Genomic DNA, 16264 nt, shown 5'->3' with positions numbered 1-16264 from the left:
TCGAACAAGAAACACTGTTGGATGACTTGTTTTACCATATCGTTGTATTGGAGCATCAGTTTAGTTTTATTTGACCCAATGTCACCAATATAAGGGGTGAGATTGAGTCAATTTTCAAACGATTGGCATTTAAAGTATAAAGTTCATTAAATTCCACCATTTTTTGGAAAAATGTTAGTAAACTATCCAAGAACAATTGTACGTTAAAAGATTTTCAATGTTATTTGAATTGTTTTTGTTACTAAGAAATTACGAAAGGAGTGTCATTTGTTGATCCATAGTCGCTACTTTTTAACATTTTTAAGAACCGTAAAACTTAGGGTCCTTGTGATTATTTTTTTTTTGCGATATTTAGGCGTGGTTATTAGGGTGGGTACGTTTTTCAAAAAGTTCTCCGATCAAGTTTTAGTATGGTTTTTTTGCAAATATTTCAACCACGTGGTAGCTGTCTGACATATGGCGTCGCAGTGTTCATCGAGCTTTCATAGCATGCTAAGGAAAATTTGATGCTTTTTTAGGGAAAACCGTTGATTCCGGAGACATCGGATTGTTTGCCGATGCGCCAGGTTTAGGGACAACGAATCCATATGCTCTCTTCGGGAAAAGTGTTCTCCAGACCATTCCCCATAGGCCTGACCATACCAGAAGTTGGCGCGTTATTTTCCCAGACCTGTAGGAGCGTTTGAACAAAAAGTTCCAATTTCCCATAGTAATTCCCATGTAAACTTTAACCCTGATGCGCGCAGCCAGTTTACAACCAAATGAGCTGATATTTGGCATGAAAGTCCCTATGGGCATGCCCTACAAGGGGAACCATACTAAAACTTGATCCGAGAACTTTTTGAAAAACGTACCCACCCTAGTGGTTATGTCCTTTCAATAATTTAAAAGTGCAATACAATATCAAGTATTTTGTTTTGTGTTGGTTGTTCTCAATTTGTCCACCCTTACAGCACAATCCAGTAAACACTCCACAAACCAGATTAATCATAAATGACACGATCATGTTGTATCAGTTTTTGTGGTAAACCACAATCCCACCGAGTCAACCACAAAAATTAGTATTTTAATTACCACTTCCAGTGCACAGCAACACATGCACACAGAACGACTCACCTGTCGATCAACATCAAACATCACCTCCCTTTAATTGAAGGCATTTCGAGGCGGTCTGCCACCCTAGCACCAAGCCCACCACACGTGCCTCCGAAACGTGTCGTCGAGCCATCTAATCTGCGACGAGAGCTCAATTTTCCAATTAACACAGCTCAAGCCAATACACTGACGGTGGTGTGAGCAACAACACATGCCAATCCAAGGGTGACAGATAGTTTGTGTGTGCAAATAATAACTCGATACCCGATAAAGCACACAAAAACACACACACACACATACATGTGTGCCGGAATGTTTGAGCACGTAAAAGCCACAATACCACGGTTAAGTGTGTCAGCTCAAACCACCCCACACAACCCCTTTCTCTCTCCTTACCCCCGAAAAGCGAATGCCAATGCAGATTTGCCTCGCTTTTCCCAGAAAATCTGCCGCAGCCAAAGCGGAAAAGCCTACGCCAGCAAAGGCAAACAGTTTTGGAATTCGTATGTTGAACGAGATGAACCGTAAAATTGTGTAATTATGAAACACTTTGCTTTATTTAAATATCAAATTTATTTAAATTTAAAACAGAAGTAATTTTTAAAAAAACGTATAATGTAAGTTTCACTTTTTACAAATTCCTTTCAATTAGGGATTTTTTCAAAGTAATTATATAAAATCTTATAAAAAATAATAAAAATGTTTAAATTACAGTTCAAATCCTTTCATTGTTATATGCTCATTTCAAACAATTAGTTGTGTTCTCGCTATAAAATTAAAATTTCACGCCAAATTTGCACAATTTCCCCACATTTTCCAGTGAGAGTAAGCTGCTGCTCGGTCTTAGCCCGCAAAGATCTGTGACGGGCGCACATGCCACAACGCCACGCGTCCACGAGAGCGGGCGAGACTCTTTGAGGCTGAGGCCACACAAAAGCATCAACCCAACGCTCGTCGATATCAATATATGCGTACAAAGCGCCACCCCCTTCTCTTGATGGGGGAAAAATCATATTCGGGAGAGGGTGAATTGAAAAAAAGGTGCTTTCGAAAGCATTTCGCCGCGCCAAAGCGAATTGAAGGTAATTGGAAATGTAAATAAACAAAATCGAATTCCGAAACTTGGTGAGCTTTGCGGTTTTCTTTTGGAGCTCGAGCCCGGGTAAAGAATCTGCCAATTTTGAAAGCTTCGGGATGCTTTGTGTGAGCTTCATTTCGATGGGTGGTTATCTGATTCCGCAGGATTTTGGTTGTGGGGTTGTTACGGGAAAGGTAGATTACATGGCATGCGGTTTTTTTTTTATCAAAGGTGAGGTAATCAATTGGGTTATGCATTACTGGGAGGAGGGATCTCAATTGAAATGGATGTGGCTTACCAATTAAAGAACCATGCGATATTAAATTTTTAAGTAACTTAAAAAGATTTTTTTTATTAAATCTGCATGCTTGCTGTCCATTTCTAATCTTATCTAACACAAACGCAGCCAGTCCGATGAGAGCATGCTGGAGAGTCTTGTGATTAGATTTCGCCCCAAGCACTTTTCTTTAAAAAAAAGCGGCCAGCCCTACAGCGTTGTGTTTATCGCAGAGAGGATTCTGAGAACGGATCACTTTTGTCCAAACATGTCTCCGAACAATTTTGGCAAAATAATTAAAAAAAAGAATTAAATTCAATTTTCAAAGTATTTTCAAATGAGGCTTTATTTTTCAACTGAAGATATATCAGCAACATTTTATCCAATTTTCAAAGTCTATATACGAAAATCGTAGAGAATTAGAATTTGTGGATACTAAAATTAATAAATTACTTATTTCAATTAGAAATTAACCCTCAATTGGCTATAACTTGAAAACTGTGCTCTTTCTTGAAAAAAAAACAATAATTTTACAAACGTGGTACGTGTTGAAACCACGGTATAAAATTGGCATTGGCCAAGGGAATATAAAATATAAAAAAATATTTCCATGGGTCTGAGGGTAATTATGAAATCATTTCACATTTTTCAAATTGAATTTTAATCAGAAAAAAATAAAATTTGAGCAATTTTCTAAAAAATCGGCCAATTTTTACCATTTTTACTTTTTGTATTTTTTGATTTGGCTCAAACTTTCTGGGGGCCTTCTTTATCACCAAAGAAGCCATTTTGTGTCTTTGGTTCACCCATACAAATCTCCATACAATTTTGGCATCTGATTATACAAAAATGGTACGTAAATATTCGAAAATTTGTAACTTTTCAAGGATTTTTTTTATTAATTTGGTGTCTTCGGCAAAGTTGTAGGTATTGATGAGGAAACAGTTGGTGATTTTTTAATTAACTTTTTTTTTACAAAAAATCAATTTCCCAAAATCCCAACATATTTTTTTCGTTTTATTTTTTTTTTTTTTTTAAATAGTGTCCATGATTGTCCATTCCTAAAAACATCGTTTTCGAAAAATTCAGAAAATTTCCTGCAATTTCATCTAAGAAACATTGAAAATTGGATCACTGGTTGCTGAGATTCAGCAGATAAAAGAAAAAGGAAAAATGATTTTTATTTTCGCACCCAAACAACCTTCCATTTATTAATGTCGATATCTCAGCAACTAATGGTCCGATTTTCAATGTTAAAATATGAAACATTCGTGAAATTTTCCGATCTTTTCAAAACAATATTTCAATATTTAGCCCTTTTGAAATGTTAGTTTTGATTAAAAAGTTTCAAAATATTTTTTTCCAATTTTACATGAAAAATTAGGTCATAAAATTTTAAGTACAAGATTTATTTTTTTAATCACTATTTAAAAAAACATAACTCGTCGGTAAAATTTTAATAAATTACTTATTTCTGAATGCGGATTTTGAGAAATTGATTTTTTGGGAAAAAAATATTTTTTCCGTGTACCTATTTTTTATAATAGTTCTCATCAATACCTACAACATTGCCGAAAACACCAAATTAATCCAAAAAATCCTTGAAAAGTTACATATTTTCAAATATTTACGTGCCATTTTTGTATGAACAGCTGCCAAAATTGTATTAAGATTTGTGAACCAATGACAGAATGGCTTCTTTGGTGATAGGGGGCCTTCACAAAGTTTGAGCCAAACCAAAAAATATAAGTAAAATCAATTCCAGGGTTTGGTGGTTGCGTAAAATTATTATTTGTTTACAAAATTTCTGATTTTATGGAAAATATTGATTCAAAAAATAGAAATTGTACTTTTGATTAGTTTTTAATGCAAAATTTAATTTTATTTTTTTTTCTACTTAAATCACATATTTGCAAAGGCTTCACGTCAAATATTCAAATGCCTACTTCTAACCAATTTCATTGTTTAATGATTTAAAGATTCGTGAACTTTACACAGATCTTTCAGGCTCAAAAAATGTTAAATGAAGTAATTTTTGACCAATTGTAAAGTAAGACTTGATTTATATAACTTTTTTCTGCCATTGGATGTTGTTTAAAAAGTATCTAAGATATTGGCAATTGAATTACTCAGAGCTCTAGAATGCTCAAAACTTGCTGAACAAATGGTTTATTGAGATAAATCGATAAAAAGGCTAACATGCTCAAATATTACAATAACTGGAAAAACCATACGATTTTTTTTGGTTGATTGGTTTACCCTCACAATACAGCACTGCCAAAATTAAAAAAAAGGACTATAACTTAAAAAAAAGTATCAAAAAAGACCTTAATTGTAAAATAATAGAATAGAAAAAAGTTGTTTCACCATTTCAATATTTTTCAAAAATTCAAGGGAGGCAGGGGAGTGTGGGGTAATTTGGACACCCTAAGGAAATTGCTCCGGGACCGTGGTGTAGGGGTAAGCGTGATTGCCTCTCACCCAGTCGGCCTGGGTTCGATCCCAGACGGTCCCGGTGGCATTTTTCGAGACGAGATTTGTCTGATCACGCCTTCCGTCGGAAGGGAAGTAAATGTTGGTCCCGGACTAACCTAAAAAAAAAAAAAAAAGGTTAGGTCGTTAGCTCAGTCCAGGTGTAGGAGTCGTCTCCCTGGGTCCTGCCTCGGTGGAGTCGCTGGTAGGCAGTTGGTCTAACAATCCAAAGGTCGTCAGTTCGAATCCCGGGGTGGATGGAAGCTAAGGTGTAAAAAGAGGTTTGCAATTGCCTCAACAATCAAGCCTTCGAACACCTAGTTTCGAGTAGGAATCTCGCAATCGAGAACGCCAAGGCAATGCTGTAGAGCGAATAATTTGATTTGAAGGAAATTGCTCTGTTACGGGCTGTATGGAATGTGGATGACACCAGAGGATAATAGAGACCATATTTGATGGAAAAATGTCATTCATTTCGATAAATTTTGATGAAAAACTAGGGCGTCCAAATTCCCGGGTTTTGAAATTCCCGGGAAACGGAAAAAATATTTTTGAAATCCCGGGAATTCCCGGGATCCCGGGAAATTTTTGAAGCAGTCATAAAATCTATGTTTTCATAATATTTGATACGTTTTCAAGCTTAAAATCATAAATTAGATCAATAACAATAATTGGCAACAGTATACACTTCAATCCAAACAAGGACGACAGTTTTTGAATAACTTAAATTAAAAATTGTTTTTTTTTGTTCTTTGCTGTGTTTTGAATTAAAAAAAAACTATAATTTTCAATCTTGATGTAATTCAAACTAAATAAGTTTTAAAAATATATTTCTTTTATATATTTTTTATATGCCATAACTAGAAAAGCTTGAAAATTTTCTTTAAAAATGTAAAAAAAACGAGAAGTGGCAACAAAACCAGAGTTTTTTTTTTAAAGTCCTATAAGTCTTTCATATGTTTTTCGGACCCTTTAAAACAAAAACTCTAGAAATAAAATGATGCCAGTCAATGTAAAATTTCAGATAAGTTTTGTTTGTCTTATTTAACATAAAACATATTTAACTAATAATCTTTAAGTTACTACCGCCAACTTGGGAAAATCAGGACTACAGGCTGAGAAGTTACAGGAGATTTCAGAGCAATAAATTTGTAAATCGGATTTAAATAGCTGTCTTAATTCGTTAGATTTGTTGTGATTTGCCGCAGATTCCTGTGTCTGATGAAAAATAATTTAAGATGATATTTTTTTTCTAATTTAAAATCCTAAATAAAAATATAATACCCAGTCTTTTAAAAAGCATAAAGTTAAATAGAAAATATTAAAAATACCAGGCATTTTGGGGAACTGTGAAATGAAAAAATTATACAATTTTCCCTTATAAGAATAATTAAAGCTGATATATGCCGAATACAAATTGTAATGCTTTAAAATTTGTATCGATTACTATGTATTCAACTGTTCATCTATTTCTACAACCAAATCTGAATTTCCAGACCAATATTTGATTTTTTTTTTCAATTTCCGGAATTCCCGGGACAAATTATGAAAATTCCCGGGATTCGGGAATTCCCGGTTTTGGAAAAATCCCGGGATTTTTGTCCCGGGAATTCCCGGGATGGACGCACTATGAAAAACCCATTTTTATCGCAAAAGTTAAAAGGTGTCCAAATTACCCCCACATTTTTGTGTGGGGGCAATATGAACATCCCTATGGGGTAATTTGGACATACCTTGTGGGGTAGTATGAACACCTTTTGTGGGGTAATTTGGACATATGTTGAAGAATAAGTTTAACATTCGATTTTTTGAGCATGTTTTTTATCCTTCAACCTGGTTTTGTAATTGCTTTATATTTTGAAGTGTTGCTCACAATATTTCATCAATGGCTTAAATAATGATTTTGTGATAGAACTATAATTTAATAGGAAGATAACAAATAGTTCAGTGTAGTATACATAATTTAATCATTAATACTGAAATGATTTAAACATTGATTCTAGATCAGGCACACTATACTTGTTTTTAGTGATTAAGGTATCGTTTATGTTTATATAAATCAATCATTATATAGAATTTATCAGCCTGAAAATATCATTTTTTTTAAATTTTACATTCTGTATTCTGTATTATTGTAAACCAGCATAGAAATTAGAAATGTCAAAGAAATTAATAAAAAAGCAATCAACATTAGAGTCTTGTTGAACGCCAAATGTACAGTAATCAGATTTTCATCAATTCGAACATTGGAATAATTTTATCTAAATTAAAAAAATAGGGGTTTTGTGAAAGTTCTCATTGCTCACATTCATTTTTGATTGTTTTGACATATTAAATCCCTCTAAATTTATCTGAATCCCTTTAAAAACTCATCCAACCATGAAAGTTACTTTTTTGTTGCCTGACAGGTAGACTTTCAGGTATGTCTAAATTACCCCACAAGCCATGTCCAAATTACCCCCATATTCTATCATAAATTGCGATTTTTGATGATAAAAATGGATAAAATGCACAATTTTTATACGTACATATCTCAGGCATCGTCCAAGCAACCCCCTTAAACAAAAAAATGTCCACTTTTTTGCCATATAACCCCTGCAAAACCTTATTTCCTAACCTTCAAATATTAGAATTTAAGGCAGTGCCAACCGGCCTTTGGAAACTTTTACACATGATACCAAAACTACTTAACCTATTCCAACTTTTTTGGTTTGTCCATACTCTTAGGCCATTACTAGTACAAGCCTTATCACTTAAATTGTCGTTTTCACTTTATATCTGAAGAAAACGTGATTTTTAAAGGGGTGTCCAAATTACCCCCACTGTCCATATTACCCCAAACTCCCCTACATACCTATTTTCATCAATTATTGCAATAGCTACAAAATGGCATTATTTAATTTCAATACAAACTTGAAAAGTTCATATAACTTTACTATGCTTCTAATCAAATAACAACTTTCTAACTTGTAAAACTGTTTCAACAAATCATTCCAAGTATTTAGCACACCCCAAACTAGGCCAACCGTTACAAACAATCCTCCGCTCAGTACTACTCCACGCTGAATATCCTAAATTCCCTTTCTAACGGCGTAAGATAAGCCAGTTTGACCGTCTTGGTCGCCTCCGTGGGGGAAACTCAAAATCCGGCTCCTAATCCGGCCATGGCAACTCTATTATTCACCACCAACCAACATACAACATTTATATTTCCCTTCTTTCACCAGGTGGAGAACTCGTTATCAACATATGAACCTCATTGCTGCGTGGTCGTCTACTCGATCGTGGACCGCAACACGTTCCGCGTCACCGAGGAGATCCTCAACTATCTGTGGTCGGAGAACTACACCAAGGAGAAGGCGGTCATCATCGCGGCCAACAAGTCCGACCTGGCCCGGTCCCGGGCAATCAGCACCTCTGGTAAGAAGAGTCTGTCCGAAATGTGTAATTTTGTTGTACCACTGAGCGCGCATACTTAAGTAGTCTGTTGTACAAGCTTAGCTTAAGCCAAGATTCAAGATTTGTGATGGCTCTGTTTTACTTCTTCTTCTTCTCGTCCCGTTAATGTGTCAATTGCGCAGAGGGGAAACAGTTAGCCACCTCGCGGGAGGCGAAATTCATCGAAACGTCCAGCGGAATCCAGCACAACGTGGACGAACTGCTCGTGGGTGTGCTGAAACAGGTGAGGTGCTGCTGCTGCAATGCTGATTGACTTAGATATGCGCAAATATGTAGAACTGCTGCCTGGACGGAGTAAAGCCGGAGCAATTGCTCTACTTTTATTATCGGGCTGTGAAATGTATACGTGTACGTACATGCATGCGGGGAGGAGATAATCAGTTTGGGTGCTCCAATGTGGTCGAAAAAGTAGCAATTTTCCAATAAACGTGACCATTGAGCAGGTTGAAAGCGTTTAACGAGGAAACTGCGCAGGCTGGGTTTCTCCAGTGTTGGAACATGTTGAGGTTGATCGCTAGATTTTCATATTATTATAATACTTATTACTTAATTAAATTGTTTAACTAACTTTAAAAAAATATTTACCAAAATCCACCATCTTCCATCGAAATTTTATAAATTGTATCAAAATCTATAAACAGGGTTTCTTGTATTCATGATTTGACTTAACTTTCCTGATTTTTTAGCAATTTATCACTCAAAGTTGAAATTTAAAAATACGTAATCTAAATAAAAATTTTATTTTTTTGTATTAGGCTGGTACCCCCCCTCAAAGTTTAACCGAAAAATAAGGGGGCATTTTTTTCAAAAACTTTCAATATTTCATTGCAAATTTAAGTGCAACCAGTTTAAAACAATTTAAAATGCATTCCCCTGCGTTTAAAATCATTTGTAGCATATTTGGATTGATTTTAAAAATTTTGTTTTTGTCAAATTTTACATTTTTTGAAAACTTAGGATTGCAAAACAACTGAACTAGTGTAAAATGCATTTCAACCATGGCATGAACCCAGCGTGCCGTGGTACGCGCCGTGGTATTGAGCCCGTTTTGTACCGCCAGCGCGTACCACGGCACGCACCTCGGCTCGTATCGAGTGAAGCACCTTGGCTCATACACCGGGTTCATGCCATGGGTGAGTGCCAGACACAAAACCGACGCGGCGAACCGAGAGTGTCGTGGTGCGTTGGTACGATGAACCAAAATACCCTCGGTTCGTATGAGTCGGGTACGGGTGTAAACCGAACAAAGCAGGCGCAAAGTAAACCCGAGGTGCAAATGAACCGCGTGTACCGCACGGTGCAGGGAAGCTTGGTTGATAGTCTTAGCTAAAAATTTAGAAATTATTTTATTGAAAAAAAAAATCACTTAAGTTTTATTTTTGATATTTTGAAAATCGAACCGATAGTTTCCAAGACAAATTGAAGGTGAATTAGATGGCACAGAGAAAAACTGACTTTGAACAATATTTTAGCTAGAAGAGGCTGTATCTCAGTATCCAGCAGTCAAGATCAATAAAGTCAAAAAATAATTTTATGAAGTTCCAAGTTTTTCAAAAATTTGTTTCGCATAAAAGCATTTTCTTCATAAGCCTATTTTTTTATTTCAAAATATTGAACATTTAAAAAAAAAACATACCTTAAACTTTAAAACGGTGCACCAATTTTTCGAGATTCTAAATATCCCGAGAAACAGGAATTTTGCAACAAATTTCATTTATTTATTTTTTATTTTCCTGATTATTCTGATCCTGGCACTGATTAATTTTAATTAAATTAATTTAACTCAATTGAATATTTAATAACATTGAATACATGGCCCTCATAAAATGTAAGTCTTGAATCCAAAATTCATCATTGAAAATTTGTACGTACTTGCTGAGATATTAGCATCCGAAAATTGCGTTTCACAAATTTGAATTTTTCTGTTTGATTGTTTTTTTTTTTTCATTGTATCTCAACAACTAGAGGTCCAATATCCAATGGTTCTTAGATCAAAGTTTAGGAAAGTTTGTGCACTTTTTGAAAAAAATATATTTTCAGTAATTGTTCTAAAAAAATCGAAATATTGCAATTTTTTATTGAAATCAAACTTAAAGTGGCTATATCCCGGAAATGAGACACTTTTCAAAAATATCTGTTAAGTCCCTATCAATTGCAAATTCGATTCTGCATTACAAACTGTAGTTAAAAAATAATGTGGGTAAGATTTTATTTTTCTTCAAAAATTAAAAAAAAAAATTCAGCAAATCATCACATGGTGTTTGTTGCCCAAATTTCTCAATGGCTCAAAAAATACAAATAAAAAAATATGAATTTTCGGAAAGTGATTTTTGTGGAAAAGTTTAAAAAATACGGTAAAATACATTTGTCGTGTTCCATTTTTTTTTCTTTGATATTCCTAATCAGTACCTACAACTTTGCTGAAAACACTATTTTATTTAGAAAATTCCTTCAAAAGAATCAGATTTCGATTTGGTGTCTTCGGCAAAGTTGTAGGTTTTGATTAGGACAATTGCCTTTTTTTTTACTTGAATTTCCATAAAAACGCTTTTTTTATTTTTATTTAAATTGAATTAATCATTAGACTGGTACAAATTTTATTTAAAGTTTTAAACATCATTATAAGATACAAAATCATATTTCCCATATTGTTTTGGTCACCGAGAAATGATGTTAATTTAATTTTAATCGGACTTTTGGAAGAAGAAAGCAGCAGCGTCCCATCCTCCTCAGCGAAGTAGAGTGCAGCCGTTCCTGCAGCTGGCCAGCGTACGGTTCCAGCGGACATCCCAGCGGTCCCTCCTGGATGGGGGCGGTCGTTTGCAAGCGTGGTCGCTGCCGGTAGCGGCGATGCGACCCAGCAAGGAGTCACCGGGGAAGATCCTTTACCCTGCCGGAGTTCTTTGCTCTCGCGGGGGAGGTGATGACGCGGTTTCGGACCTGCCAGAATAAGGCGGAGCAATTTCTGGCCCTTGGGGAGCTGATGATTAAGCACATCTATAAAGGATAAAAAATTGTGATCTAGTTTTAAGCTTTCTCTATTTCTATCCCCTTTCCCTTGCAATTTTAGTAAGTTTTTTTCCTATCTTTTTCTTACTTTCGGTAACCCCTTAACTACAAGCAACAATTGTTCCAAAATGGATTATGATGTAACACACAGCTGAAAGGAACTCCAAAACTCTGTTATGTATTCCAAAAGAACTTATTGTATATTGATAATTCACCAATAAAACCGAATTGAAATTGAAAAATAATCGGACTTTTTCGGTGAAAACTGACACAACTTAGTTTTCCGTCCTTTATATCTTCTTCTATGACTCTTAGTCGACCTATCCACCTAAAATTTCATCATCTTTCTTTTAAAATTTGTGTCAGTCCGATTGAAATTAAATTAAGATCAAATTTGCAATCGTTGCCCATTTAGAGGCATTTTTAGGTGAAATTATTCAATACTTTCTGTGAAATTTTCTGTTCTTAAAAAAATATCTTGATATTTTGAATTATGCCCATAATTTAAATCTGCTGAAAATAAATGTATTGCCCTTTATAAAGAAAACTCTTGATTTTAAAATGATAAATAAAAATATTAAAGAAAAACAGAAAATTCCAGAAAAGTTTAATTTTTTTCGGACCAATAGTTTCCGAATTATTGAGAGTTGAAAATGTGAGGGCTTATTTAATGACACTTTTAATAAAATTGAAACATTAGGCTGGTACAAATTTTATTTGAATTGTGTTTTCCTTAAAAAAAAACCATTTTTGATTGCAAATTTGATTTAAAGAGCAATTTTTATTTTATTTTGTTTGATATGTTTCTTTCAAAATAACAAATTTGGCACCATCCAAAACTCTGGCGCAAAAGATACGATTGGATTTGTTTTTTTTTCGTGTACCAATTTTTTGTACATTTTTTCCGATTTTTCAAAAAAAGAGTCGAACTTTGAAGGGTCGTACATTAGCTTCAAAGTGTTCAAAACTTCAATGTAATCAGTATCAAAACTTGCACAAGGATAAAGCCTACACGCCACTGGCTGAAATGATTCAAAAACGTCTACGAGATAGATTCCACATAAAATTCATGAGTGGCCAGCTTCTGAACCATCAAATCACACTCATATTTGGGGATTGGGCTCAGTTCACTCAAACAAGCCTGTTCACAAAAAAACATTTTTGTTAAATCCTAATGGAAACTTGTATGAAAAAAATTATGGCTCAAAATGGCTTCTTTTGACATAGGGAACTTATGCCCAAAGTATTATAAAAATACATACTTTTGCCAAGCAATTAAAACTATCAAGTTTGTAACTTTCAAAAACAATTAAACAAATTCTTTTCTAATTTCTCCCCCTCTCAGATCCGCCTCAAGGAGCAGCGCGAGAAGCGCGCCAGTGCCACCAACCTGCGTAACTCGCGCACCCAGATGTCGCTGCACATCGCCAAAGAGATCCTGCACAAGATCTGCCTCACCGACATCACCAAGTCGAAGAGCTGTGAAAACCTGCACGTGCTGTAAATCGAATTTATCCTTCCCATAGGAAAATTCCGAATTCTCCCTTCCGAACTTTGCCATATCATGAAAAACGCGCTAAGAGTTGAGACTTTTCAAAAGTAAGAAGAATATTGCCAAATCAAACAGGTATAAACCACATTAAGGGGGTTTCCATTTGCAAAGAAGCGAGTTTTTAGTGAACGTGTAAACCTAGTTAGATTCACTCCAAATCAAACCACGCGGGCACTGTCTCTCGCACAAAAAAAGCTCACACACGTGGGGTGGGGAAGTGGGAAAAAGTCGTAAACCTACATAACCTAATATCATCGCCACACGAGACGACGACGGCGAAGAAGCGCGCGAACGTAAGTACGAGTCGTAAATCGAGTAGAAAACGTTTAACGTGCAGGGGTTTTAGCGCAAAGAAAAAAAAAAGAGATGAGATTTATTCGCATCAACCACACTTCTAAGTAAAAAACGAAAGGCCCACAAATTATATTACCCTTCCTAGTCGTAAAATTTGCAAAGAAGCCCCGAGTGAAATCTAATTAGTCAGTAATAACACAGTTTGTTAATTTTTCGAACACTCTGAATTTATTGATCAGGGTAAATTTTATCTCCGAACAGTGATCAAAATCTTTATCATGTAAAATTATATCAATTTAAACCAAACAAAACATGTTTTTGTTAAATTAACAAGCCGTGTTCCTACTGTCCCAACATCATTTTGCTCGGGGTTAAACGTGCTCAAAACATGCAGGAAAGACCTGTGCCAAACTTGACCCCTCAGACTGAACCTGGCGTGTACGCAAACACACACTCTTATTTGTCCTCTTCGGTTCCGAACCGGTGGACAACCCCCTCTCCTCCCATGTGACCCTCCCTCCCACCCCCGCCAAGTTCCCTGGCGAAACAAAACCTGTTGCTGACGGCGGTGGCCTTTTTGGTGTGTGTTGCTAAAGTTGTTGTTGTTGCCGTTGCCGTTTGTTGAGTGTTGTTGATAGGACCCGGACCGCGCCGCGTCTTGTACATATGTTTGTGTTCCCTTGACATTCACCTTTCTTCGATGATGCTCGATTGAAAAAAAAACCCGCGCAGGGCCACTTTCGAGTGCGTGGCCATGTGTGTAGCTAGATGCCCTCAAGGGATCGAGGGCGGGGAGGGTTGTTTGGCAAGTTTCACTTGAGAGTCTTTTTTTGGATCGAAAACAGCTAAACAACAATCCCTGTTACCTTTGAGATCTGCAAATTCGCTCAGCAAACTAGCTTAGATTAGGCACTGCTCCCGAGAAATCGCATACGTATTAATGGAAGAAACGCTTCCCACCGATTAATATTGCAAGTTAATGACAACTCAAACGCTTTCAACTGTTTTCTCTAATAGTTATGTGCTCTTTCAGTTGCGTGTGATGAGTAGCTAATAATAACAATAAGTATTATAAGTGCAGCTGGAAATGTTTGCCAAACGTTATACATAAGTTGGCTATTAAAAAAGAATATATATCCTATTGATAGCACTGTTGATTCTAAAGAAAAGGAAATGGCGATAAATAATTGCGCATATAAATATATTTAAATTACGTATTATGTAAGACTGGAGACAATGAAACCCATATATCAAAAAGGGGAAACAGAAAAAAATGCAGACAGCAGTAGGCGACGACGACGCGACGCGACGAAACTTAACCTTAATCGGCCTACTACTAGTAGTGGATGTTTTCGATGTTGTTTTAAGGAGGTATTACACTGCATTATGCTTTGTTTTTAAAACAGAAAAAAAAACTCAGTTGACAATTGAGCAGCTTGTTGTTCATATTTTTTTCCAGTGAAGCAATTCAAAAACTAGATGGTCACTCAAGTTGAAAAATCGGTAAAATGTCCGAATTTTGACAGAATCGCCAAAAAATCTAGAAATGTTAATTTTTAAAGATTTTTTTGGTACCGTAAACTGGGTTGACTTTGATAGAAATTTTGATTTGCTTAAGAATCGCTTGAAAAAAAAACATACGTAAAGTGTGAGCAATTCACTACAAAATCAGCCGATTTCGACAATTTATTTTTGTATTTTTTCATTTGGCTGAAACTTTGTGGAAGCCTTCCCTATATGCAAAAAAGCTATTTTGTGCCATTGGTTCATCCATACAAGTCTCGATATGATTTTGAAAATCTGTAACTTTTGAAGGAATTTTCTTATCGATTTGGTGTCTTCGGCAAAGTTGTGGGTATCAAAACATCAATTTCTCAGAATCAATATGTTTTAATTTCAGATTTTTTTTTATGATATCCCAACTTTTGAGCCACAGAGAAGTACGGACATATACTCAGAAAAAAAAGTTGAGTTTTGGAATGTTGAAATTTGGTAGGTTGAATATTACCTCTGTATTTGAGTAATATTACATAAAAAATGTGTAAAAATGTGAACCTGATGAATATTCATCAAAAACTGATGAAAGTTCATCATTTTCTGGGGTAAAATTAATTATTTTTTTGCCACAAACTCTGTCACCATTTCTTGATGAATATAACCATCATTTTTTTTCTGTGTATAAATATTTTGGAAAAAATAGAAATTTTTGTAAAAAAAAATGTCAACTCTTGTTTTTAATGTAAAATTAAAAATTGAAACATTTGTGGAGTTTTATGATATTTTCGAACAAAACATTTGGAATCTTTTTGAATCGAAACTAACATATCAAAAGGGCGTAATATTGAATATTTGGCCTTTTTAAAATGTGAGGCTCAAAAAATACAGATTTTTTTTCGAAAAACTCATAAAACTTCACAAATGTTTAAAATTTAAAATTGAAAATTGAACCATTAGTTGCTCAACAAGCCAAACAAAAATTTTGACTGAAATTTCTATTTTGTCCAAAAAAAATTTTTTTTTTAGTTTCATCGCTCGGTGGCACAATTTTTATCCATACTTCTCTAAGGTTCAAAAGTAGCGTATTTTGTCCCCTAAAACATAACAAAAAATTCAATAATTAAAACAGACGGGTCGTGGCAAATGTATTTATTAAAATGTTGATTAAAAATTAGCAAAAAAATTTGTTACCGTGTACCTATTTTAACAAAATAGTCATCATCAATACTGACAATTTTGCAGAAGACCCCAAAAGTTAGAAGTTGTACAATAAAACCGCAAATATTTTTTTTTTGTGTATTTTGTGATATTTTAACCATTCAAAATTTGTGAAATTAAATGTTTTATTTTTTCACCGAGGAAGTGGAGGAAAAAATCGAAATCAAAATTTTACTCGCGTTAAAGGTGCACGCAACGGAGTTGATGTCTTCTTATTCCAAAATTTGCCAACCTTACAAAATATTCTGTTAATTTACTAAAAGTGTAAAAAGTTTGATATTGTTAAAATTTATTAAGACAATGTTGCTCGATG

The 16264-nt window shown here is 34.9% G+C and overlaps 1 protein-coding gene across 1 annotated transcript; it reads left to right on the top strand.

Annotated features, from left to right (window-relative positions):
- Positions 1-3060: 3060 nt before the first annotated feature.
- Positions 3061-14673, top strand: LOC120419740 (GTP-binding protein GEM-like). The gene is made up of 4 exons (XM_039582542.2): positions 3061-3072; positions 8150-8342; positions 8504-8604; positions 12736-14673. The coding sequence occupies exons 1-4, from the start codon at positions 3061-3063 to the stop codon at positions 12892-12894; spliced, it is 465 nt and encodes a 154-aa protein (XP_039438476.1). The 3' UTR covers positions 12895-14673.
- The last annotated feature ends 1591 nt before the right edge of the window (positions 14674-16264 follow it).

The sequence above is a fragment of the Culex pipiens genome, chromosome 3 (genome assembly GCF_016801865.2).
Source record: "Culex pipiens pallens isolate TS chromosome 3, TS_CPP_V2, whole genome shotgun sequence".
NCBI lineage: Eukaryota > Metazoa > Arthropoda > Insecta > Diptera > Culicidae > Culex > Culex pipiens.
Note: the sequence above shows the minus strand (reverse complement) of the source record. Positions and strands in the feature narration are given on the sequence as shown.

Coding starts and splice junctions, on each gene's coding strand:
- LOC120419740 (XM_039582542.2), top strand. Junction 8,343..8,503: donor CCGGGCAATCAGCACCTCTG/GTAAGAAGAGTC, acceptor TCAATTGCGCAG/AGGGGAAACAGTTAGCCACC. Junction 8,605..12,735: donor TCGTGGGTGTGCTGAAACAG/GTGAGGTGCTGC, acceptor TCCCCCTCTCAG/ATCCGCCTCAAGGAGCAGCG.